The sequence below is a fragment of the Drosophila erecta genome, unplaced genomic scaffold (assembly GCF_003286155.1).
Source record: "Drosophila erecta strain 14021-0224.00,06,07 unplaced genomic scaffold, DereRS2 tig00000152-arrow-arrow-pilon, whole genome shotgun sequence".
Classification (NCBI taxonomy): domain Eukaryota; kingdom Metazoa; phylum Arthropoda; class Insecta; order Diptera; family Drosophilidae; genus Drosophila; species Drosophila erecta.
The window spans coordinates 694470-722417 of record NW_020825211.1 but is presented as its reverse complement, the minus strand read 5'-3'; the positions used below and the strand labels follow the sequence as shown (position 1 = coordinate 722417).

At 42.4% G+C, this 27948-nt stretch overlaps 1 protein-coding gene across 1 annotated transcript in view; it reads left to right on the top strand.

The window, feature by feature from the left end:
* Positions 1-27948, top strand: part of LOC6549804 (low-density lipoprotein receptor-related protein 2) — a 143968-nt gene that overhangs the window by 104099 nt on the left and 11921 nt on the right. Inside the window, exons 3-7 of the mRNA XM_001977291.3 lie at positions 12937-13092; positions 13529-13660; positions 20542-20814; positions 20969-21223; positions 25584-27902. Of these exons, the coding sequence (XP_001977327.2) occupies positions 12937-13092; positions 13529-13660; positions 20542-20814; positions 20969-21223; positions 25584-27902 (3135 nt within the window). The remainder of the gene's footprint in view (positions 1-12936; positions 13093-13528; positions 13661-20541; positions 20815-20968; positions 21224-25583; positions 27903-27948) is intronic.

Sequence of the window (27948 nt, the reverse complement as noted above, 5' to 3'; positions counted from 1 at the left end):
CAACACCAACAATCGCGACTTTCATTGCATTCTGTGTCAAGGATCTCTTTGCTCCATTTTGTTCTTGTTTTGTCTTTAGTTCTTTCGCCCACTGTCTCCCGCCTCTTTTGCCAAACCCCCCACCACCCACCACGACGGGATTTTCTTCCTCAGTTTTGCATTTAAAATAAAAATTGTTTTGTTTTAAGCAAAACAAAAAGAGGGGACATTACCATGAACTGGGCACTGAAATTTAAGAGTATTCCGTTGGAACGCACTAGCTATTATTGGGTGCACTGAGGAAAAAGCTAAATATCATTAGGTTAAATACATTTGCATTTAAACATCAGGTATTTAAAATAATATAGTTTAATGTTTATTAACTAAGTACCATAGGATATGGTACTTAATAATTTTATTCCATAACTCGCTGTTGAAATCGGCAAACGAGGTCATTTTCTTGTACATAGTGATTATGATCCCATATAGAGAGAGCGTTTACCATAATGTCTTAACCCATGAGGTGCACTGTCATACCTTAACCCACTTACCACTAGTGTTGTGCTGTTGTTGGTGCTATTATGACCGTGCCATAAATATGCATAAAAATGTCGGCTCGAGTTTGAGTTTTGTTATTGCATTCTGCATTCTGCAGTAAGCCACAAATGGAACTTAACTTTTATTGCGAGGGGCCATCGCCCCGCCCCTTGAACACCCAAAAGTAGTCCTGGGAAAACAGGGTGCATTTCCCACACCCCAACTAATGTTTCCATTTAGTTTTGCCCATGTGTTCAGATAGAATCGTTGCCATATTATGATGTTATGCATTGAAATGCAGTCAAACAGGCGGGGGGTTTTCAGGGTCCTCGGTAATGGGAATGCGAATCGGGGGGCATTCATATATAGCACAGTATATGGCCAACAAAGGGTGGTTGTCATTTGACTATAGTTAAGTGGAAAAGCTGTGGGAAAATACCGAAGCTAGCGAAAATAGGGAAAATAGGGAAAATAGTGAAAATAGAGAAATGCGGCTAAGGAGACGCCTGGAGCATTGCATGACAAACGGAGCGACACATGAAAAGTGGCTGCTAGTCAGTAAACTTGGAAGAAAATTTGTAGGGAAAGCGTTTAGCGGTTAGCGGGAAAAGGTATAGGTAACGGCAACGGCAACGGTAAAGGTAAAGGTAAACCGCTCTCGATTTGCATGCAAACAAACTCTGGTAAAAGGCGACGGACGAAGTGCATAAGTTTGCAATTTACTCGAAAGTTTATGAACTGCCTCGGGGCAATCGCCAGCCCTTTCCCCGATTTTCCCACCTTTCCACTTTCCCCTTGTGTGTATGTGTGTGTGTGCGTGTGTGCCTTGCATATTTGTAGATAACGATACAGAAAAATTCCCAAAAATTTCTATATGCTTTTGCTTTTCTTACCCCTTTGTTCATTTGCATTTTGTTTGTACAGCTCAGTAAATAGCAATACTGCAGGAGAGAAAACAAATGAAAATCAATGAGGAGCAAATATTTATTAAAAGAAATATTTGGCTACCAAAAAGTACAATAGCTTATTAAAATAACCCTTCCAGAAAAATTATTTACATAATTGTTATTTGCTGAATCCCTTTGAATAAAATCCTTCCAGTTCCAAACAAAACCATTTGTGTGCTGTATTCGGCTTCATATTTCCAATATATTTACTTGGTAAACCGATGACAGCCCTTACTACTTTGCCAATCAATTATCGAATGAAAAAGCCATAGTGAAAACGTTTTTCGGCACTTGTGAAAGTACGGAGCTTCCTCTTTTCGCTCTTCTGCATTTAAATATTCCAATTAATATTTTAAGAAGCAGTTCTCCGGCAATCAAATAATTCAATTCATTTTTCCTGCCCGGCTTGCCGCTTTTCTTGGCCCTTCAATTTTCTTTTCGTTTTCATTTTCATTTCGTTTTGCGACATTTCACTAATGGCCACAAGATGGCGCTGCATCATGACGGAAAACCAGCAAGAAGAAGAAATATTGGCTGTGTGTGTGTGTGTGTGTGTGTGTGGAAAACTAAAAGCGCAATTTAAGTGGAATTTTGTTATTATTTTCAGCTTTTGTATCCTCTTTTTTGATTATTCGGCATGGGCCAGGATTAAAGGGAAGGAGATTGCCATTGTCACAGAAAATTTCTTAAATGTTTTGAATATTTTATGATGGCAAAATCTGCAACCGGCAGAGCAGAGCAACAATGGCCATAACCGAAAACAATGGCCAAAGGACTGTAAATCCTTTTCTCACCCCCCCATCGGTATGTTGCTGTTTGTTGCTGGGTTTTAAGCTTACAGTTTTCAGTTTTCAGAGGCCTCAACAAAATATTCATGGGAATAATAATGCCTTAATTAAAAAGGCATTCTTTTTCTACTTCGCCCACCGCTTTGAGCCATTTCATTTTATTTCCATTTAATTCTTATTTGTTTATTTGAATCGCCTGCAATTGACATTCGTCCAGGAGTTGCCATAGGGTTTTTCCATCTCCGAAAGTGGGGTTTTCCCATTTGCATATCAAGGGTGCGGAATTATCATGAAGATTTCAGGGGAAATAAAAAACAAATATTGGGCGTTAAAGGGTTCTCATCTGGGCTCATAAGCCCAAAAGCCTGTTTTTAATACATTTCAATTACTTGATGTCTGAGACTCTAAATAATTTCGTATATTTTGTTTATTCTCTTTACAGGTAAACACAACTCAACCCCATAAAGTACTTGCTATTCAATTGGTATTGCAAAAACCATTAAACGACTGCCAGGTGAACTGTCAACATTTCACAAATCCAATTGCACCACTGGGAAATATGCTTTATAAGTTAAATACTTCGGTTTTTAGAATGCAAATTTAAAGGGTTCTTCGTAGTTTCGCACCACCACAAAATCACTCATTCCATCGCGATTAATGCCTTGCTTTATGTGTCGCAGGACTTTGAAGGAGTGGGCTCTTTGGCAGCCATTTGGCAGGTGGGCAGGACGAAAGCTCGATGACTGATCGGCGGCCATTTCCACTAGCGGAAGTGAAAAATAATGCATGGTGCGGCAAAGTGGCGCATTTAATACTTCCGCGCCACTAAGCCAAGTAGCTGCCACCCACCTAAAGCCACCAGCTCACTTTAAAATTCCTGTGCAACATGGCGTATACGCTACGTTCGGATAGGGCTGCCTAAGAGTATGCTTTAAAGTCATACATGCCTACTTTTTACACCCTCAAAGGAACATTCACAACTCTAAGGATGGCCAAAGCAAATGAGAGCCCAGATATGTGTTTTTTGGGCCACATACTTTCGCCAAGTGTAAGTGCTTTTGGTATTTTGCGGCTGAAATGCAATCCAACTTTTGCCGTGTGCTGCTGACCCTAAATCACTGGCCACGACTGTGCGGCCAGCGACACTTGCCGGCAATTGTTGACCCCCTTTTCCGCAACAACCCCACACCCCCTGCCCCAGCCCTTCGCCACTGCTGCAGTCATCGATTATTAACAGCGAAAGGCGCTGAGAACGGGTGGGTAATGGGCAAAGTAGTGAAGGGTTAACGCATCCACATTTGGCTGCGATTGACCAACGACACCCGAGGGACTGGCCCACACCCACCCCCCTTGACCACTGTTTTCCATCGACGCCCATGCCGTTTGGGGGCTTTTCTCTTCTTTTAAAGTTTAAAGTTCTCCCCTTAGACCATCAATTGCTGGCAATTAAAAGCCGAATTGCATTTTCCAATAATGCTGGCATGCAACGCGATTCGGGAACCCCTAACCCAGCAACGCCGGTCCTTAACCCTTAACCCCTGGCCCCACTGTCCATTGTTTTCATTGGGGGCGGTGGCGAGGGGGTGCGGCACAAAACGCCGGCGAAATTGTTTGGCATCGTTTGGCCTAATGCTAATTTCGCGCCGCCTGCCACCATAAACAACATCAGGGCTGGTCACACCGAGTGCCCCTTAACCCGCTGACCCCTTGACCCCTTCGCCACTGTAACCTCTTAGCCCCCCGACGGCCAGCCCACATTTTGTGCCCTCTGGTTCGGAGTGCGCGTGATTTCATTTTGAACGCGCTTCAAATTCAAATTAATGCGACACAAATGTTGCACAGCAGGGAAATGGCCAGTTGAAAAACGGGAAAAGCGGAGAGAGAATTTAAAAAAAAAATAAGTAAACAAATGTCACTAATATAGAAATTATCCAGACTAAATCGGGTATTGCAAGCTCCTAGTGAATCCAAAAAGCTATTCAAAAACTCTTGAAATTATAATTACGCTTGGAGAACACATGAAATTCGATTTTCTTTTTTATGCTCCTCTCTACCTTCCGGATTTTCCTCGCCACATAAAGAAAATCCCTCAATTTGCAATTACTTTTGTTCTCCATTACATGACAACAGACCCTTATTTTCAAGGTCATTAAGCATTATTCACATCGAGATCAGAGCGGCGTGCTTATGGCCACTTAAAGTTACTCCAGCATTACTTTAGCATTTCGTCTGCATTTTGTATGCCAGGTTGCATTCAACTGCGATTCAAGTCAATGCCATTGTCCTTTGGGCCAGGACAAAAGGATTTTCACTAACAACAAGGCAGCCAGAGAATGGCAAAGCGAAGGAAAGCCATAATAAAGCCCCACAACGAAACGAAAAGAAAGAAAAGCAAAAACCGAGCGTGGAAAAATCCTTTTGTGTCAATTTTAAAGCCGAGCCAGGGGTACAAATCTAGCTAGTGTTAAAGGCTGCCACTTAATTCGGCTATTATATTACCCTTGAATGTATTCAGTGGGAACGCGATGTTATTTATGGCACAGATATAGATAGATATGTATGCTTCAATTAGTTAAATGAGATCAATATCTCACGTCAGATAGTTTACAATTTCATTTCCTTGTTAACATTACGTATACGCCCTGTAGCGGCGTAGCATCTTCCACTTAAAGCTTATCCTCATTTAATGAATCGCATCCGAAAACACGTTTAAAACTCTAACAACTCAAGAGTGAGACGACAACCTGAGTGTTTCCATCTCTTTCGTACCGCACCTTGTTCTCTGTCGCACATTAAAGTTGTGGCAAAGTTCTGGTTTTTCTCGTTTTTGTTGCATAAAATCTCAGTAGCTGAGTTTTCTTTGATTTTTTTTTATTTTTGTTTGGCTGTTCTGCTGTTAGCACGTTATTCCCAGTGCCTGTCTCTCTTCCACCCATCCTGCCTCTCGCTCTATTTGTTTGGGGAACGTGCCGAGGTGTAGACAGAGACGGGTGGAGCGGCGCTGAAAGAGAAGGCTTGCAAAAAGAAAGCAGGCTGCCGCGCATTTTGGCAGGCATTAATTTCTCCCGTGTGTCACATAGCGGGAATCCCCCTTCATCCACATGCATTTTTTGTTGCTTTTAGAGATGCCAGCTGCAGCAAAAAGAAGAAAGCTAAACGAAAATGTTATTATTTTAGCAAAAAGAAAAAACAGCCAAGTGCTACAACAAATATGCATAAAATATACAAAGCAGACATGTTTTTTACACACAGGATTTATTAGTAGTTTCAATGCAAACTCCCAAATGACAAACAGCCACTTCAGCTATTTAGTAGCCGAGTGAGCACCTCCTACCACTGGCCGCCTATCAGTTTATGCCAGAGTTTAAATTTGCTTGTTGTTTTTTCTCGCTTTGGTTATTGGTGTTTTTGGTTGCACAACGTGTTTATGGAGTCACTTCTCTTAGTTTCCCAGCTTCTCAGTTTCCCGGATTGGCTGCTATGTCACGTACATATATATTTTGCCCGACTTTTCCCGCCCACTTTTCCGCCTCCGTGGGATCCTCTACTCCCCATTTATTATCACTATTGGCAAGCAAATTAAGCTGCCATTGTTAGAGATATGCCATGAATTCATTTTCATTTTCAGCTCGGAATTATTTTGCTTTCATTATTTTACATTCTACGAGTATACGTGTACGCTCTGCAGATGATCTTATTATTTCAATAAATTAATATTAATATTAAGTCCACTTCCGCTGCAACTACTTGGCATTGTCCTGCAGCTTTAAAGGTTCCAAATTTATGTACTGCTTGTTTGTATGCCATTAATTATGCCAGCTTTTCGGATCGCGGGGATTATTATTAATATGTGCGCACTGGTCGTGTTCTCGGAAACGGTCCGCTGGATCCTGAATCCTGCTGAATCCTGCTGAGTCCTGCTGAATCCCGCCTGAAAGTGGAGTCCTTTGAAGTGCTTTTCGCTCTTGTTTTGCTCATTGAATGTGCGTAAGGTCATCAAATATAAATTGCGTGTGTCTGCGTCTTTCCGTGCGTGTGTGTGTGTGTGTTTGTCTTTTTCACCTGCAGTTGAAAGTTGTAGATGCGAGGGGGGATTATGAAATTATGAACTACTCACTTTTAGATAGATCCACTTTACATGCTGTTCAAAAATATATATCATTTGCAAAATACTCCAAATTAAATTCATGTTGAGCTTATCAAAAGTTATGATTTGCTGAATAATTTTCAAACCCCCCTCGCCGACCGTTCGCTGCTTACTCTCGTCGTCAACGTCATCGTCCGCATCGGTGTGCCACACGTCCTGGAGCCGTGATGCGTGGCGAGGGGAGTTGGGGAGTTGGGGAGGCGGCGGTGCAGGATCCACGGGATGCATCCATTGGCTTGTTGCGGCGGTCGCATTAACCCTTCACAGCCGTTGCGGGTCGACATTGGCGTCGTCGCCCACGTCAGCGCTAAAAATAATAGGCCGCCTGTGTGCATACAAATGAGTCCCAGGACAGGGCGCCGCGTGCACTGAGAAAAAACATCACATAATAAATGTGTTATTAGAATTTACTTGCATTTTCTGTTCTGCAGCTCACTTGCAGCAGTTTTATTTGGCATTTCCTTAGATAAAAAAGTTATGCACCCTACTTCGCTGAAAAAAAAACACTCTGCGTCTCCTTACACTATATATTAACACTATATAATCTTAGTGCCTCGTACAATTTATGTGAGCAACTTTTCCTCGCTCAGAATTTGAATCTGATGAGGTATTCCCTTTGAACTCGCTTTTTATCTTCCGTGTGATTTTCGGATGGGCTTGGAGCTTCGATGGGTGGAGGTCGGATGGCTTCGAGCATGCAATTATGCCAGCTGCCCCACCTGCCCCATCCCCTTAGCCCGTCCCCACAAAATCCCCCGAACTGAACGCCCTTTTCTTTTATGGCCATGCTCTGGCGCCTGTGTGTCTGAGTTTTTGCCTTTTTTTATTGCAACTATTTGCATGACAGCGTATAATAATTTACTCGTTAAAAAAAAGGATCTCACTTTGGTGGCATAATTAACGGCATCTCTGCTGAAACCGCACATATATTTTATATTTTTTCCTTTCACATTGTTTGCTGGTTGTTTTTTGTTTGGCCAAGTTGCATTTGGTTGTTGCCCCATTTTTCCGTTGTTTGTGCGCTCGTGTGCCTGTGTCCTCCAGTTTTCCCCTTTTGATGCAATATTTATTTGCTTATTTGTATTTATATTTGTATTTATTTAATTTGTTTTGCTTCTTGGCCTTTGTTTGCGGGCCAGGTTATGTTGCATAAATATTTCATTTATTTCCATTTATGCGCCTCATACGGAAATAAATTATTATTAAGCTGATTCGTTTACTTGCTCTTGTTTTGCAACAAACATGCATTGATATTTATTTTCATTTTTTATTTTTATTTTTACCACTTCGTTTGTTGCATTTTCAAATTTATCACATTTAATACTGGAAAATTTGTCATGTGATTTAGTGTCACGAATTTATTTATAAGTTAATGCCGGAATATGCATTTTATGGCGCATTTTGCGGCGCAATTAATTATTTAAATAAAATTATAAATTAATCACAGGCTGCCACGCCCTCTGGCATCCTCCTTTATCCACAGGCTGTCGTTTCGAATCACGTACGAAATCACATTACTGGTCATCAGTGGGTTAAGCGGCTGCGGTCATCGATACATGGCCATTTGGTTGGGCGGGAAATTCTGGGATAATCTGTGGGTGGTTTTAAAATCTCTCGAGCAGGTACGACATCAAGCTGAACAACGTAAAATATTATTATTGCGAGGAATAGTTAAGTACATTCTGTGCCCGAAGAGTCAAGGAAACCAAACCTTCAAGATGTAATTTAAACGCAATTAATTGACCTAGCATTTACTTGCGCGACATTTGCATAAATACATTTCCGTTAAGTACCGAAATCGATCCACTGAAATCCCACCTCTGGAAATGAGCAGCCTGCCATGGAATTTTAGCACCCTGAATGGGAAATCAAAGGCAAACATTGTAAACTGAGACGTGCCACGATCCGAAATGCCCGCAACAATTTGCCGGACATTATGACGCAGCTTCATCGCTTTCGCATTACATTTGCCCTTTTCCATTTTCCGGCTGAATGTTGCGGCTCTTTGGAGTTTTCATTTCCGGTTGCCTAGCCGGGGCATATTAGCTAAAGTGGAAAGTTTGGAGTCCAAACAGTTCTGCCCACTATATAAGCAATCACTGCAATTACCTCTCCTTTTAAAATACTTTAAATGATTTTTAGATTTCGGTATTTTTATCAGGTATCACAAAAGTTATAAATCAAATTTCTACTAACTGTAGCTAAGATATGTTCGCTGCTCTGATTTGCTTAATTGTTATATCATTTTGTAGGGCATTTCAAAAGTCGCCTGCTCATTTTTTCCCCTACCAATATATTATTCCCTTTGGCTTCGTCTGCTTTTTTTGGCTTCGCTTCCTTTATGACTGCCAAATGCACTCTCCACATGACCAAACTGCCTTAAATCCCTGCAACATGCCCCAGCCATTATTCAAAAAGTAACCCCCCACCTCCCACCTCCCACCCTTCACTCCTCTCTCAAAAAAAGAAAGGGAAAGAGAAAGAATCGCTTGGAGTTTGAAAAGCTGTTGCCAGTTATTGTCTGGCCCTCAAATGTATGCTATGTTTTTGTGGCTGTGTGCGACTGGAGCCGAATATACTGGATAACTGGGTAGTATCCATATCCATAGCGCCCCCCCTCCGCCCTCTGTTGCAAGCATTCCATTCCCAAAGGTTCTCTTTTAGCCAGTGGCAGAGCCATCAATAAATAATAAATTGCCTATAAAAACTGATAAATTCATTGATGAATCTTCGAGAGAGTCGGGAAAGCTCGAAAACTCTGCTCGGCAGTACCCATAACGCGTTTGTCTGACTGCCATATTTGCGGCCACGCCCCCATAATCCCCGTCCATCGCCTCCAACGATTTTGCCCTCCTTATAAGTGAGTAATGGAAATTCGTGGTAATAAATGTATGGCAAGGCTGGCAAAAGGGATGCTTCCAAATGCGGCATGCACTTTTTGGTGGCATCAGTCTGCGAACATTTCCGTCTTAACCCACTAAAGCCATGGTCATGGCACTGTACGAAATCTATAGTTTTAGTTGGGCAATTAAGGTATGAAAATATAATTCAATTTATATATCTACTCGAAAGTATTGTTACAAAATGTTCTCAAAAACGGGTTAATTCATGTTGTATGGATAGGCTATGAATATTTCTCCGTGTAGAATCGGTTGTTTTATGGGGTTGAGAGGGCGCGGAAAAACTGTAGACTATCTATTCATGACATACTCAGAATGGAAATATGTATTACCATTTTGATTTAGCCCAAATCCTCTTTGTTCTGTCACAACCTAAACATTGATTTATGCTTATTTCTGCGAAATTCAGTAACACAAGCCTTAGGAAATCGGAACAGGCGCAGTGCTGCAGTCACTTTTAAACTGAGTGCTTGGGCCTAAGCTGGATTGGGAGCATTTAGTTTGAAAATGTGAAATTGAAAATGGGCTGCAGGAACACTTTGGCTAAAAATGAACACAATAGCATTCTCCTGTGCGAGCTTAAGAAGATTGCAAATCGCTTTTAAGCTACTAAAAATTCAATGAAAAATCTATGCGAAATGGTATTTCGATCTGTTTAGGGGAAACACTTGCCATATAAGCAGCTCGTTGTGCAGTTTTAGTTTTTGTTTGCTGGGCGATTAAGAACTGGAAAGTTTGTGTTCGGGATTAGCTTGAACCATTAGGCCTTTGATTATTATGATTTCCCGTATACACGCCCCTGATTTTCTAAATACCTTGGAGTGTGTTTTCCATTTTCCAATTCCTATTTAACATTTTCTTTTTGGGTCGCGTGGAAAATGCCCGAACCGTCCGTCCATCCATCTATTCGTACTGGCATCCATTCATCTATTTTTGATTTAGCCCGCAGAAAAGGAGCTGCAAGGGAAAATCGCAGACAAACATCATTTCCTGGCCGTTCCCTTTTGTTTGCGTGTTTTTTGTGTGTTTTTTTCCTTTTGTTTTGTTCTGTTTTTTGTTAAATGTAATTTTAAGTGACGTCGCCAAAGTTGAGACGTGACAAAATTACAAAATATTTTGTAAGCTCTTAAAACCGTTGATGCTGCTGGCAGGAAAATGGGATCGAAAAAAGGGAAGTCCCGGCTCCTGGCGGCAGGGACGAGGAGCAGGACATGGCCATAACATGGACCATAACAATAAAAACAAATAGAAGCAGCAACAGCAACATAATACTTAATAACGTGCATTTTGATGTTGTCGCGGCTGATGGGAGGACAGGAATTTCCAGAGTTGGAGTTGGATTTGGGTGCGCATCGGGCGGCGGAAATCGGAGGGGAAATCCGGCGGGGCAATTCCGGAAGGGGAAGTCCAGAGGGGGAAATCCGGAGGGGGAAATCCGGAGGGGGGAAATCCGGAAGGGGAAACGAAGTAAGCCCCCGCCACCTGTGCCATCATTACCCGCCATTCGTGGACAACTTTTGTGAGGGCACATCAAAGGCAAGGCACTTGCCACTCGTTTTTCGGAGCTTGGACACCAAAATAGTTTCGCTGGCAGCCAAAAACTATTCCAAGAGGCTTTTTCCACAACAAAGTGGCAAGCAAACGAAGTAGGAAAAGTTTCCTAAAACGGATGCGGGCCGAGTCCTTGCACAGTGGTGCATAAGCTGGGAAAACTGCAGCATACAATTTAGGACAATCCAACAAGGCCAATGTTGGAAATTAAAATCGGATAAACCTCTTTCAGCAATTTGAATTTTGCCTGGCATATGACCAAGATTAATATTATTTGATCAACACAATGCATGAATGAAAGCATTTCGCTGGCACAATTATGTGAGGGGGGTGGTAATCCAACCGAACTGCACATGTGAATTATCCGCTGTGATAAAACATGACTTCGTTTTCATTCTGTGGCAAGGCATGCGTACTTAAATTCGCAATGAATTGCATGACATGGCCGGGGAAAAGGCAGGGGCTGCGGGCAAAAAGGGGGCTCAACTCTGGTTGTCGTCTGCGGTTTGGCTCTTATTAAGGCACGGAAGCGGCAAAAATAATTTCGGCATGAATTGCCAAACGGAGAATGCACTCACTAATTAGATGCATAATTAGACATGAACTTTTCGGGGTTATTTCAAAGGTGGCGCCCAACTTCAGTGGTTTGAATGGCTAACGTATTTGTGCCACAATAATTGGAAATGTTTGAACAGAAAGTTGAAAATTAAACAGTACAAATATATTACAATTACTCTCACCTTAGGGCTGATGTAGAATCGAATTTCGCTTTTCAGTATTAATAATATAAGCGTCCGGGTGAAGCTGCAACGAAAGTTGCAAATTATTTTAGATACCCCATTATCCTGAAAGCCTTTTCTTTATTCGATTTCCATTGTTATTTGACAGCTTCCTTGTGCATTTCCCACTCTGCACACTCCATTCAGTTTCAATTCTTGGCCTTAGTTTGCGCCAATTCGGTTAACTTCAGTTCGCATCGGGCTTAATTGAACTTCGGTTTCAACTACCATCGACGCTGCGGAATTGGAACTTGCAGTTGCAGTTGTAGCAGGTGCACCTGGAGAACAAAAAAAAAAAAGCACAGGGCACAAAATCGAGGCAACATTGGAGCAACTTCACGGCGCCATCCTCCACTTTCTCTCAGTTGGCCGCAAAAAGTCGGGCACGTGCAGAGTGCACGTAGCCGGAAACAAATGACATTGTCAGCGCCCTGGCCCCAAAAACTGAACAGTCGACCCCTGCGCCATTTTCCCACCCAATTTCCACCAGTTTTCCTGCTGCCTGCTGCCTGCTGCGTGCTCCCTTCTCCATTTTCCCAGTCGAGAAGAAATCCCAGCTAAGCATTTCCGGTCGCGTTCTGACTTGCCTGCTCCGTTTTCCTTGGCCTCTGCCGTTGCAGCTTTTCCTGCAGTTTTCCCCCATGTGTGTGCCCGTGCTTGCCAGTGTGTTAGTGTTAGTGTTTGTGTGCCAGTGTGTGTATGACAAGGCCATTAGCCGCGGCGGCTTTGGCAGCCACAAAAGTTGAGGCGCATCCTTGCAGCTGCCATTTTATGACAGTCTTTTGTTGTCGGCAGCCAGAATTCCCTTTGCCTTTGGCCAGCTCCCTTCTTTCTGTTCTGCTGTTCTTCTGTTTTTTGGTTTTTTTTGAACACTCGAAAAAAGTGCATTCCCAGTTTGTTAATTAGTAGGAAAGCATTTGTAACTCAAACTCATTTGTAAGTACACAAAAAAACAACTTAAATATGGCAAGCGTTCGCATTGCTACACTTTTGAATGGCTTGCTTTCTTAAGTGCGATAATTACTTTATGTACCATGCATTTTTAAAATCTACAATTATAGTTACCTCCTTTCAGATTATCTATGTATACTCACTCTCATATAGCTGTAACCTTTTTTTCCATTATTATGTTCAAGTGCTAATTGGCCAGTTGACAGTTGGTTTATTGGCACCGCATTGGTTATTAGCAAGTTTGGCAACGACTTGCGGATAAGTCGTGTGTCAAAGCGGCAGTCACATGCCAATTAGTGCCACGAGAAGAGCCCTCACTGATTTTCCGCTTTGGCGGCATTTCCCTCCCCTTTCCAGGTGGCAGCTTGGCCAGCACAGGTGGCAGCAGTGGCATCAACGCGGAGTGTCCAACGGACTCGTTCCGGTGCAACAACGGCAAGTGCATCTCGCACCACTGGGTCTGCAATTACCAAAAGGACTGCGACGATGGCGAGGATGAGATGCAGTCGTGCCGTAAGTACCAATACCAATCTCGGTGGAAATTCGGGGAAAATCGAATTTAAAATATGACATTATAGACAGTAATTAAGTGGGCCGTGCCATTTGGGCCGCCGAGCGAAACCAAGGAAATATTCAAGTGCTTTGCGGTGGCGATTCGATGAATGGTTTCATCGCATTTCAATCCAGCTTTTATTCGCTGGAATTTCCGGAATTAATTAATTTGAACGTGTGCTCACTGAAGATCTGATTGATGCGGAAAGCACTTAATGGAAACGCACTCAAGCTATATTTTTGTAAATGAACCCCAGCAAAGCTCTTCGTATATATTGTATTTTTATTGGTTTAAGATCATGTATCATATCATATAAATGTATTTGCACTCCATATGAAGTGGCGCCTAGTTTACTTTATAATACCATTACTTACATGTTTGGTAATTTGTTTACAGCTCCACCGGAATGCGAAACGCCGCAGCTGAATTGCGGGCAGTACACTTTTAACAAAACCTACTGCATTCCACCGCATTATCGCTGCGATATGATCGAGGATTGTGAGGATAAATCGGATGAGGCGCAGTGCAGTGAGTACCCTATATATAGAAGTATATGCATATATTGAATATATATAGATTAAAAGAGGGAGTGGGGAGCCCATTCAATTCGAAGGATTTCGTGCCTTTTCCCACTTGCAATGTAAATTTGTTGACTCCACAAATATTGGCTAGCAGCTCTCATCCTCATCAAAGTCCCTAAGACGAATCCTTTCAGGAAAGGGTGGTGCCATAACAATTTGCTTAGCAAAATGTTTACATTTTATTATGCCAATTTTATTTATGCAAATTTCGAACACTGAGATGTAACCGAAGACCGCAGTTCTTGTTTTCCCAACTAAAATTGCACAGGCGTGCAAGTCGCAAAATATTTACAGACATAAACCTATATTGTATGTACATATATATCGTATAAATATATATATATATTTATATATGTATTGTAAGAGAGAAATGTATGCGAAAACCCCAAGGTAAAGGCCGCAAATTAGCGAGGAAAACTCGAGGCGAACAGAAATGGATCAACTTGATGTACGGCCATAAATCTTATTTGTGGGCCAGGGGTTAGGGTGAAAGGTTAACCCTTTAGCTAGTGGAATTGATGATGGCCGGCCAAAGTTGTTTCTGTTGAGAGGTTCATGGATGGAATCGCAAATGAAGTTCGGTAGAAGTTAACTTGGTAGGGGCAAGAGCGATGAAAAGTAAGCAATGCCCAAAATAAAACTCAAAACTCCACCGGGACCAAGTGTGTGTTCCAAATTCAGTGGAATGCCACGAAGTCATTTCAATAATTTATTCTTAAGGAACACTACAATCTTAAAGATTGTACCCAGTTAAATAATTGGATAGAGTTTAAACAGTTTATCACAAATTGTTTTGGGCATACATCTTTCCTAATAACATATTGCGCTCGACTTTTTCGTAACAACCAATAAATCTTGGCACTTGGCGCTTAGGATAATAATCTACCTTATATATATCTTCATATATATATATTTACATATACATATATATAACTATATATATCACTAGCCCACTTTTTCAGCACCTCAGCTTGAAAGTCTGTTGTCTGGTCGAAGAGCAAAGAATTTAATGCATTTTCAACAGCTTTCGCTCCGTTGGACTTTGTATGGCGAAAAGCCGTACACCCATCTCTTTCGCCGACTTATCGGGCCCTCTCTTTCCCGCCACTCTAGATTGTAGATTTTCCCCGGACTTTCCTTTTGGCATAAAGTTCAAGTGCATTCAGCCAGCAGACTGTGAGCCGCACATTTTGATTAAAAGTTTGCCGAGTGAGAATCCAAAGAAAGGGAGTCATGTCCTGCGAGACAGAGACAGAGGCAGCGGCAGAGAGGGACGGAGGCATGTCCATGCAAATCGCCGAAAAGTGCCCAAGACTTGTAGAGCATTTATTGCTTGTTATTTAAGATTTATGCACCCGCACACACACACCAACACACACACACTAAGTCGCACCGACAGGCAAACAAATATTTAAATATCTTTGAGGCGACCAATTTCCAAGTGTCCCGCTTCTCGTCTTTTCCGCTTTTCCCGCCTCTCGCTTTTCCGCCATCCTTTTGTGCAACTTCAGCTGGCAGCTTTGACGACTCCCGCTTCGGAAAGCACGGGGAAAGCACGGGGGAAAATGCGGAAAATGGCTAGACAAACGCCCTCACAACTTTGTCCTGCGCTCGCCATCTCTTTCGCACCGCCGCATGCCGCCTCGCTCGCACACCTAAGCCGAGCTAGAAGGCCAATTTGTCCGCTCAAAATGGCTCTGATCCAGCTGGCTATTCAACGATAGTATTTCGCCAGATAGTTTTTAAACCAAATATTTTTTGATACTTCACTATGTGCAAGTGTACTGCTGAAATGAATTCTTTTAGTTTTCCAATTTCGATGGTAAAATAATGGATATGTCCTAAATCATTGAAATGATTTGCTATTTTTAGCTATTTTATAGATACTCTATACAACTCTGATGCCGAAAAGTAGAAGAGCGCGGTTGGTAGTCGCTCCTTTCTGGCGCAGAAAGTTGTGCCGGCACAAGATCAAGTTTAAATTTCATTTTAATTTAATAAGACGTTGCCGTAATACGAGTGCATTCCCTCTCCCTCGCCCACTGTCGCTGTCTCTTTCCACGCCCATGCTGCTCTCCCTGTCGCACTTTGTTGCACAATAATTTATCGCGCTTAAATGGCGACAAAATGTTCACTCTTATTGCGTTCTTAACAAATTTATTTTGCGTACGTGTCAACGCGTCGTCTTCTTCATTCAGGATGACAGTAGCCACCCTTTTTCCGCTTTCCCTTTTCCCGACGCCCATGGGCCACGCCCCCGCGCCCTTCAGCTGCCAACTATGTGTGGGTGTGTGCGTATCTGTGTTTGTTTGCCTTCGTTCGCCTTTGTTTGCTTAATTTATGGCATATAAATATTAGAGCGGGCTTATTTCAACTATTTAATTACTTCAGGTGTTGTGCGAGCAGGGAGATGGATGTGGATGTGGATCGGGACGAGGATGCGGATGCGGATGAGGAAGGGGATTAGGGTGGGGATGGGCATGTAGAAAGATGCGGTCTCAGCCATGTAGATAGTGCACACACACCAGCATCCGGGACACAGGGATATCTGGGGTGTCAGCGTAGTCATAGCAATGAAAATTGTACATATATATTTAGATTTAAACAGCTCCAGATGTGTGCAATTATAATCAAGGGATGTGGCGATGTGTCTCCCGAAACAGATTGTCTGCCTGCGAATTAGACTTTAAATTTTGATCTTAATTAAGTCAACAGTCGTGCTAAGTCTGTGTTTTCAGCGCAGTTGCTTACTTTACTTTAATGTGAAAACACACGTTTTATGAACGATATTTAATAAGAAGGCATAAAAATGTAACTAGATAATAGGCACTCATCCCTGTTACTTTGTACTTGGATTAGCTTTGAGTAAATGATTAAGTTCTACTTCTGGCTTTTCGAAATGGGTCGCATTTTTTCTGGGTGTAATTATAGCCCAAGACTTGTGTACATATAGTAAGAGCAAATACAACGCAACTAATAACTGTGAGAACAAACAGCAGACATCTGCTGCAAAGTTACCTTGTCTACCACGCCCACTCTCCCACCAACTCTTCGCCAACTTTCGCCCACTTCCGCCCGATTATTTTCGCTTCCGTTTCGCCGGCGTTGCGGTCGCAAGTCAACAAGCTGAAACTGAAGCATTAAGAGGTACTTTCCAGGCGGACTTTACGCATCACGCATTACGCATTTCGCTTTTAATTGCAGGCAGCATCTAATGAGGCACATATTGCTGCGTAAAAAAGTGCGTAAAACCTGCAGGAGCGTAGAGCTTAAATTGTCATTACCAGAAGGCTTCGAGTTTTCGCAGCACCAGGGAAAACCACACCCCTTTAGTACCTGTCCGCAGAACTTAGGGGTTATAGCCACCTCCGTTTCAGTTAAGTGCCCATCCAGTGATGCCGCCTGCCAATGAACCAACTGAAAAGCCAAATCAAGTTGGAAAATCTAGATATATTAGGTAAAATATAGTAAAAATGAGCAAAGCTTCAAGTTATCTGCCAAACATTGAACTGCAAAACTGATGGCAGCCTGCGTACGTATGGTGATTAATATATTTATTAAACCTAGCTAAATGAATGAAGTTAAATATTGTTTATGATGACTTTACTGGGATACAGTAAATTACCAGTTTGCGTTATATTTTTGTACTTTTTCGACCCGGTTGGTTCCATCAAAAGGTGCCCTCAAGCTGACCTCTATGGCTGGCCAACTTTGGCGGTGGAAAAGCCAAGCTTTCAGCACTGTTAACTGTCTCATAAAGTGTCATCACCCCCACTTGCCCGCCCCTTCGCCAGCCCCTTCACCCGCGCCTCTCCCCTTTTTCTCCAACTTTCTCTGAGTGGCGACGATTGCAGCTGACGTTTATTTGACTGCAGCTAAACGTGACGCGACTGAGGGGCGGTTGCTCGGGCTGGAGGCGTGGCACTTGTCGCGCGTAATTACACACCCCTTTAGCAGCCCCCACCACCCCCCGAAAATACCCCTCTTGGCCTTAGTACACGCATAAAAGTCTTGGCTTGCAATAAAAGTTAATGCCGAGAAAACAGCGAGCGAAGAACCAGAGAACCCAATTAGAAAGTGTTTGGCTTACAAAAAAAGAAATAAATAAGAGAGTGGCAGCGGTGGTTGGATTTGTTGTTTGTAAATGCAGAAAAAAAACCCCTGCCTGCTGGTTAAACCTTGGGGCCAAAAGTTGTGCAGCCGAAACGGAAGAAAGTTCTAAGCAAATTAAGTGGGTAAAAGAATAGGGAAAATGCACGATAAAATATCGTTGTACCGCACAAATATTTTTCATAAAAAAACTTTTTCGGCTTCCATTTTGATTGCATTGCAAATCTGCGCAAATTGCCACGCCCCTCGTTTGTCATTATGATTTGGCTTTAATGCAATGCGAAAGTGCAGCTAACGAATTTGTAACAAATTGCGTGGCGTAAATCATTTGCCCTGGCCACGCCCACAAATTGTATTAACTGAAACATATAAATGCCAGAAAAAAGTCGGGGCGAAATAGCTTACAGAAGGGGGGTGTGAGGGTGGTAAAGAAGCTGCGTGACACATTTTTATGATCACTTGAGTTGGAGGTGCACAAAGTTTTCCTTCCGCTGCTCCACTTTGTCAATAGAAAGGTAGGGAGCCCGCAAAATTTATAGTTACACAACAAAAATTAAAGTGGAGAAGTATTTATAGACGAGTACAGAATAACATATAGGCGGTCCAACGAGGCGAATACTTAACATTTTGCATTTTAAAGTATACTTGTATACCCTTGCTTAAATTGTGAAAATTGTGGTATTTTCATTGCATTTAATTTTGATTAACTGGATATGCCTAATTAGGCATTTTGATTGATGGTGAAAATCCATAGTTGTGTTTTAAATATTTAAAGTCAACTTAGTTCCTCACACACACACACACACACCTGCTACATGTTTGTTTTATGTATATACATTTTTCTGCCCCGCTCGTACCTGCACTCACTCACACACACACACACACACATTCAGGACACACTCAGACAGGGACACTTACACAGACGCAGCGCAGGATACGCATTCCATTGTTTTGCCTGGAGAAAGTTTTGCGCTGTCGGGGAATATTTATACAACTTGGCTTGTTTAACTTGCACTAATTAAGTTTGCCCTGCCACACTCGGATGCTCCCGTCGGGTTCCTATTGGGGGTCCTCCGGTGGCCCCCAGTTGCACGCAACTGTTCCGGGGGTTAATCGAGGGGATTGGGAATGAGCGGAGTGGAGTGGAGGATGGCCATGGGCATGGGCATGGAGCGAATCCTGGCCAGGGAATGCGGCTTAAGAAGCGGGAGACATGCATAAAATACTCGTTGCCAAGTTTATGATGTCCAGAGATAGGGGAGCAGGCATAGATCAACGGGGCGTCCGCAACGCTGGACAGGATTAGGGCGAAACCCAGATACAATTACAGTGGAAACTCCCGGCGGGGAAAGTATAAACTATAAACTTTATTGTACTTCGCATGGGCTTGATTGCATTGTATTACGACTTTATTTATATCCTAGTTCCTAAGCAATTTAACGGCAACGCTCCAACTTCTTAAAGGTAACCTAGCGATGTAAACATATGTGTATCTGTCTAGTGTTTTATATTTTTTACGTGTCACAAGTTCACCCCAACGTCCACGGACATATGTCCCCGTCAAAGGCACATACATCATATTAAAGCCCCGATTCGCCAGCAGTTGCTCTAATTTAGTCATTCAAATGCACGACTTTGCCTGCTACCTCTTTCTTGTTAACGGAACCCTTGACAGACACACACACCCTCCGTTTCCCACCGATACCCTGTATACTCACATCTAGGTAGGGGATTAGTTACTCAGCTATCAAGGCAAACTAAATAATTGGACTTTAAGAAAAACAAAAATTGGTATATACAGTTTTGTGCTCATTATTTTCCCGAATTTATAGGTAAATAATATCATTTTGATGTGCAAATTAATGGAAGTACTGGGTACTCTCGGGTATTTACCCTCTGCAAGCATTCCTTTTTTGTGTGGCTTTCGGGAGGAGGGCTCTGCAACCAACTACTCGATAATTTATAGCACTTTTGCCTGCCGACACACACAACTCAAGTGCACAATCCGGGGCAGATGGACGGGCGGACAAGCCGACAAACGGACGGACAGATAAACGGACAGACAATCACGCCCGACGCTGGTACAGCGACCATGCATTATGTATACGCCATGCGTGCCCGACCCACCAGTGGCCCCAAAACCCCAAAAGCCAGCACTCCCCGCCGCCCCGAATGTCTGGCATCCAAATTTAATGTCTTTGGCAGCACAAATAGTTTTGGCCTGACATTTTTAAGGACCACCGCCGTCTGCCCATTAAAATACTGGATGGCTGATGAGCCGAGAACCGGCTTCTGTCTTGGACAATGGGTCGGCATCCAGGGACACCCCACTGAGCCATTGAGTCCGTTCCAAAACTTCTATGGATCGCCCGAGCCGTCCCCTCAATGCAAATGCAATTAATCACAATAGTAGGGGGCCCAAAATGAGCCATAATTGAGTGCAGTCATGCACAGATTATTATCTCTGGGGTTACTTGGCTGAAACTCGTAGCAGAATATCTTGAAAATATATATCACTTAAGTGGTAATGGGCAGCAATAAAAAATGCATCAACCAATCTTGCGCAAATAATCCAACACTTATTTAAAGATACAGTACAAGTTTAGCTTAATTCCATGTATGGCAATTGAAATAATGCTAAATTAAAATTAATTAAATTATTAAATATTTAAATTAAACATGGTAAATTAATTTTGTAATTCACTTGCACCTATTCAGCGTACCGCAAGTGCCAGCACACGGACCTCTTCTGCAACACGCCCACCGGAGCACCCGCGGAGGGCGCCCGCCTCACCGGTCCCTGCGTCCCCATGGAGAAGCGCTGCGACGGCTACTTGGACTGCCGCACCGGGCGGGACGAGGTCGGCTGCACCGGCGTGGCCTGTCGCCTGGACCAGTTCCGCTGTGCCAACGGACTCAAGTGCATCGACGCCGCTCTGAAGTGCAACCACCGCGACGACTGTGGCGACAACTCCGACGAGCAGGGATGCAGTAAGTAGACTACTTGTAGATACAAATCCAAGATAACACTGCTATATGTAATATCTGAAGAGTTCGCTCAATTAGTACAAACCTTATTGGGCACTAGCATTTGTACGAGCATGTATTACGTATAGAATGCATATTTATTTCTTGTTTATTTTAGACTTCCCGCCCTGCCACCACGCCCAGTTCCGCTGCACGAACGCACTGTGCATCCCGTACAACTTCCACTGCGATGGCTACCACGATTGCGCCGACAAGAGCGACGAGGCCAACTGCACGGCCATCGCCTGTCCGGATAACAAACACCTCTGTCCACGTGGAGGCGCCAGCGGCACGCCCAAGTGCATCCTGAAGTCGCAGCTCTGCGACGGCAAGCGCGACTGCGAGGATGGCAGCGATGAGGAGACCAACTGCTGTGAGTATCCATCGGATACTATCCAAGTATCTCCTCTAACCCTCCTCGAATATTACTGACGCCCACCGTTTTTCGGGCAATCCATTCGAAATAATGGTCCAAATATGGAATGTCATATCTCGTTGCGTTCGTAATTAAATTTCCAATCGAACTGTGTTAAAAAATGGGAATGCTAATTTTTTGCCAGTTTTTGCAAATTTTGATGATGTTACCCCTTACAAAAAATGCGAAAATTGACCCAAAAACGAATTTCCCAAAATCCGTCAAAAAGTGATAGGGATCGTTAGCATTGGTAATTAGCTACTCAAAACAGTTATTCTTTCATCTTTATGATCATTTTTAGCCAAGTTATGATTAAAATGCCCATCAAAATTATTTCAATTTTTTCCAAAATCCGTTTTTTTCAAATTTTGGTCATAAAATAATCAGTTTTTTGGACACAACTTTAAAAATAATTGTCTGAATGTGTAATGTTATACCTTGTTGCGTTCGTAATTAAATTTCCAATCGAACTGTGTTAAAAGATGGGAATGCTAATTTTTTGCCATTTTTTGCAAATTTTGATGATGTTACCCCTTACAAAAAATGCGAAAATTGACCGAAAAATTAATTTCCCCAAATCCCTCAAAAAGTGATAGGGGTCGTTAGTATTGGTAATTAGCTACTCAAAACAGTTATTTTTTCATCTTTATGATCATTTTTAGCCAAGTTATGATTAAAATGCCCATCAAAATTATTTAAATTTTTGCCAAAATCCGTTTTTTCGAATTTCGGTCATAAAATAATCAGTTTTTTTGACACAACTTTAAAAATAATTGTCTGAATGTGGAATGTTATACCTTGTTGCGTTCGTAATTAAATTTCCAATCGAACTGTGTTAAAAAATGGGAATGCTAATTTTTTGCAAATTTTGATGATGTTACCCCTTACAAAAAATGCGAAAATTGACCGAAAAATTAATTTCCCCAAATCCCTCAAAAAGTGATAGGGGTCGTTAGTATTGGTAATTAGCTACTCAAAACAGTTATTTTTTCATCTTTATGATCATTTTTAGCCAAGTTATGATTAAAATGCCCATCAAAATTATTTAAATTTTTGCCAAAATCCGTTTTTTCGAATTTCGGTCATAAAATAATCAGTTTTTTGGACACAACTTTAAAAATAATTGTCTGAATGTGGAATGTTATACCTTGTTGCGTTCGTAATTAAATTTCCAATCGAACTGTGTTAAAAAATGGGAATGCTAATTTTTTGCAAATTTTGATGATGTTACCCCTTACAAAAAATGCGAAAATTGACCGAAAAATTAATTTCCTCAAATCGCTCAAAAAGTGATAGGGGTCGTTAGTATTGGTAATTAGCTACTCAAAACAGTTATTCTTTCATCTTTATGATCATTTTTAGCCAAGTTATGATTAAAATGCCCATCAAAATTATTTCAATTTTTTCCAAAATCCGTTTTTTCAAATTTCGGTCATAAAATAATCAGTTTTTTGGACACAACTTTAAAAATAATTGTCTGAATGTGGAATGTTATACCTTGTTGCGTTCGTAATTAAATTTCCAATCGAACTGTGTTAAAAAATGGGAATGCTAATTTTTTGCCATTTTTTGCAAATTTTGATGATGTTACCCCTTACAAAAAATGCGAAAATTGACCGAAAAATTAATTTCCCCAAATCCCTCAAAAAGTTATAGGGGTCGTTAGTATTGGTAATTAGCTACTCAAAACAGTTATTTTTTCATCTTTATGATCATTTTTAGCCAAGTTATGATTAAAATGCCCATCAAAATTATTTAAATTTTTGCCAAAATCCGTTTTTTCGAATTTCGGTCATAAAATAATCAGTTTTTTGGACACAACTTTAAAAATAATTGTCTGAATGTGGAATGTTATACCTTGTTGCGTTCGTAATTAAATTTCCAATCGAACTGTGTTAAAAAATGGGAATGCTAATTTTTTGCCATTTTTTGCAAATTTTGATGATGTTACCCCTTACAAAAAATGCGAAAATTGACCGAAAAATTAATTTCCCCAAATCCCTCAAAAAGTGATAGGGGTCGTTAGTATTGGTAATTAGCTACTCAAAACAGTTATTCTTTCATCTTTATGATCATTTTTAGCCATGTTATGATTAAAATGCCCATCAAAATTATTTAAATTTTTGCCAAAATCCGTTTTTTCGAATTTCGGTCATAAAATAATCAGTTTTTTGGACACAACTTTAAAAATAATTGTCTGAATGTGGAATGTTATACCTTGTTGCGTTCGTAATTAAATTTCCAATCGAACTGTGTTAAAAAATGGGAATGCTAATTTTTTGCAAATTTTGATGATGTTACCCCTTACAAAAAATGCGAAAATTGACCGAAAAATTAATTTCCTCAAATCGCTCAAAAAGTGATAGGGGTCGTTAGTATTGGTAATTAGCTACTCAAAACAGTTATTCTTTCATCTTTATGATCATTTTTAGCCATGTTATGATTAAAATGCCCATCAAAATTATTTAAATTTTTGCCAAAATCCGTTTTTTCGAATTTCGGTCATAAAATAATCAGTTTTTTGGACACAACTTTAAAAATAATTGTCCGAATGTGGAATGTTATACCTCGTTGCGCTCGTAATTTAATTTCCAATCGAACTGTGTTAAAAAATGGGAATGCTAATTTTTTGCCAGTTTTTGCAAATTTTGATGATGTTACCCCTTACAAAAAATGCGAAAATTGACCGAAAAATTAATTTCCCCAAATCCCTCAAAAAGTTATAGGGGTCGTTAGTATTGGTAATTAGCTACTCAAAACAGTTATTTTTTCATCTTTATGATCATTTTTAGCCAAGTTATGATTAAAATGCCCATCAAAATTATTTAAATTTTTGCCAAAATCCGTTTTTTCGAATTTCGGTCATAAAATAATCAGTTTTTTGGACACAACTTTAAAAATAATTGTCTGAATGTGGAATGTTATACCTTGTTGCGTTCGTAATTAAATTTCCAATCGAACTGTGTTAAAAAATGGGAATGCTAATTTTTTGCCATTTTTTGCAAATTTTGATGATGTTACCCCTTACAAAAAATGCGAAAATTGACCGAAAAATTAATTTCCCCAAATCCCTCAAAAAGTGATAGGGGTCGTTAGTATTGGTAATTAGCTACTCAAAACAGTTATTCTTTCATCTTTATGATCATTTTTAGCCATGTTATGATTAAAATGCCCATCAAAATTATTTAAATTTTTGCCAAAATCCGTTTTTTCGAATTTCGGTCATAAAATAATCAGTTTTTTGGACACAACTTTAAAAATAATTGTCCGAATGTGGAATGTTATACCTCGTTGCGCTCGTAATTTAATTTCCAATCGAACTGTGTTAAAAAATGGGAATGCTAATTTTTTGCCATTTTTTGCAAATTTTGATGATGTTACCCCTTACAAAAAATGCGAAAATTGACCGAAAAATTAATTTCCCCAAATCCCTCAAAAAGTGATAGGGGTCGTTAGTATTGGTAATTAGCTACTCAAAACAGTTATTCTTTCATCTTTATGATCATTTTTAGCCAAGTTATGATTAAAATGCCCATCAAAATTATTTAAATTTTTGCCAAAATCCGTTTTTTCGAATTTCGGTCATAAAATAATCAGTTTTTTGGACACAACTTTAAAAATAATTGTCTGAATGTGGAATGTTATACCTTGTTGCGTTCGTAATTAAATTTCCAATCGAACTGTGTTAAAAAATGGGAATGCTAATTTTTTGCCATTTTTTGCAAATTTTGATGATGTTACCCCTTACAAAAAATGCGAAAATTGACCGAAAAATTAATTTCCCCAAATCCCTCAAAAAGTGATAGGGGTCGTTAGTATTGGTAATTAGCTACTCAAAACAGTTATTCTTTCATCTTTATGATCATTTTTAGCCAAGTTATGATTAAAATGCCCATCAAAATTATTTAAATTTTTGCCAAAATCCGTTTTTTCGAATTTCGGTCATAAAATAATCAGTTTTTTGGACACAACTTTAAAAATAATTGTCCGAATGTGGAATGTTATACCTCGTTGCGCTCGTAATTTAATTTCCAATCGAACTGTGTTAAAAAATGACAATGCTAATTTTTTGCCATTTTTTTCAAATTTTGATGATGTTACCCCTTACAAAAAATGCGAAAATTGACCGAAAAATTAATTTCCCCAAATCGCTCAAAAAGTGATAGGGGCGTTAAGTATGGGTAATTAGCATTTTAACACAGTAATTGGGTTATTGATATGACCATTTTTGGCCCCGTTGAGGTAGCAATCTCCCTGTTTCCCACATGCATGTCTGCATTTGCTGACCCATGTTATCCGTTTTTTCGTACATCTCCAGCGATCGCCTCGTGCCCCGCCCTGAGCTGTGAGTTCAAGTGCGGACCCTCGCTGACTGGAGGAGTTTGCTACTGTAAGCCGGGCCAGTCGCTGGCCCCGGACAACCGGACCTGCGTTGACCTGGACGAGTGCGCGGAGTGGGGTCACTGCGACCAGCTGTGCACCAACACACTGGGCTCGTACACGTGCCAGTGCGCCCAGGGCTATACGCTCATCAACGACTCCAAGTGCATTGCCCCGGACGCGAATAACTTGCAACTGATATTCGCCCACGATCGCGCCATCATGCGAATGCTGCCGCATGGCAGTGAGCCCAAGGTTTTGGCCAATGCCACGGCCGCCGCGGGCGTGACCTTCCATTATGCCCGGAACACACTGTACTGGTCGGACATCAAGACGCGGAAGGTGCAGTCGCTGCCCCTGGATGCGCAAAACAAGGCCGTCTCGCCCTTCGATCAGACCCTTCCCGGCACCTGGGCTCCCGTCGCCCTGGCCGTCGACTGGGTGGGCGATAAGATATATGTGGCCGATCTGGTGGGCCAGAAGATCGATGTCTTCGAGCTGAGTGGTCAATGGCATGCGGTCGTTCTGGGCTCTAATCTCACATCACCCGCCGATCTGGCGCTGGACCCCACGGCTGGTCTGATGTTCGTGGCGGATGGCGGCCAGGTGCTCCGTGCCCACATGGATGGCACACATGCGCGGTCCATTGTCTCGGAGGCGGCCTACAAGGCCAGCGGTGTGACGGTGGACATAATCAGCAAGCGGGTCTTCTGGTGCGACTCCCTGCTGGACTACATCGAATCCGTGGACTATGAGGGTGCTCATCGGGTGATGGTGCTCAGGGGTCAGCAGGTGCCGAGTCCCTCGCGATTGGCACTGTTCGAGAATCGAATCTTCTGGACGGATGCCACCAAGCAGGGCATCATGTCGGTGGACAAGTTCGAGGGTCCCACCTCCATCCAGGTTACGTACAAGGCCAAGGACATCAGGGAGCCGAAGGGCATCATTGCCGTCCATGCGCTCAGCCAGCCCAGGGTATCGAATCCCTGTGGCAACAACAACGGTGGCTGCAACCACATGTGCATTGTGACCGCCGTGAAGGGTGCACCCACTGGCCTGGGATTCCGGTGTGCATGCTCGACGGGCTACCAGCTGGAAACGGATCTGAAGCTGTGCAAGCCGGTCAGCGAATTCCTCATGTACTCGCAGCAGAGATTCATCAAGGGAAAGGTGCTGGAGCCGGTCATCGAAGGATTCAGTGATGCCATCATGCCGGTGGTCTCGAGGCGGGCTCGTTTCGTCGGCCTGGACTTCGATGCACGCGACGAGTTCATCTACTACTCGGATGTCCTGCAGGATGTGATCTACAGGGTGCACCGCAATGGAACTGGCAGGGAGATCGTCCTGGCCTCCCAGAACGAAGGCGTTGAGGGACTGGCCGTCGACTGGGCCTCCAAGAATCTGTACTACATCGATTCGCGCAAGGGCACCTTGAACGTCCTCTCCACCCGGAATGTCACGCACAGAAGAACCCTGCTGAAGAACCTGAAACGTCCCAGGGCCATTGTGGTCCATCCCAATCGCGGTTTCATTTTCTTCTCCGAATGGGACCGTCCTGCGAATATCACCAGGGCAAACACAGATGGCAGTGGTCTGCTGGTGTTCAAAAATGTGACCCTCGGCTGGCCAAACGGACTCTCCATCGACTTCAAGGAGGATCGGGTCTACTGGTGCGACGCTCTACTGGATCACGTGCAGCATGCCAACCTGGACGGAACGGACATTAAGACGGTGAACTCTCGCCTGGTGCGACATCCCTTCTCCATTGTCATTCACAACGACTGGATGTACATCACGGACTGGCGCCTGGACGCCATTATACGTCTGCACAAGCTAACGGGCGAGCAGGAGGAGATGATGGTCAGAGAACCGCAAACCAACAGACTCTATGGCGTCAAAGTGTACAGTCATGAGGTGCAGCGAATCGCGGATACGCAGCCTTGTCACCGAAACAATGGTGGCTGCCAGAAGATCTGCTTCGCTGTTCCCATAGGAGCATCAAATGGCACTGATGCGGTGACCACCGCGTCCCCCTCGTTCGGTCGCCTCCAGTCCCGCTGCTCGTGTCCCTATGGCGAACGCTTGGCCGACGACCAGGTGAGCTGCATTCCCGATCCCAGTGCCGAGCCGCCAGTGCAACCCTGCCCGAACTCATGGGACTTTACCTGCAACAATCAGAGGTGTATTCCCAGGTCCTGGGTCTGCGACGGTGATGACGACTGTCTGGACAACAGCGATGAGGAGCAGAACTGCACAAGTGAGTAGGAAGCCAGTGCATTGCCATCTATAATCTACCTGCTTTT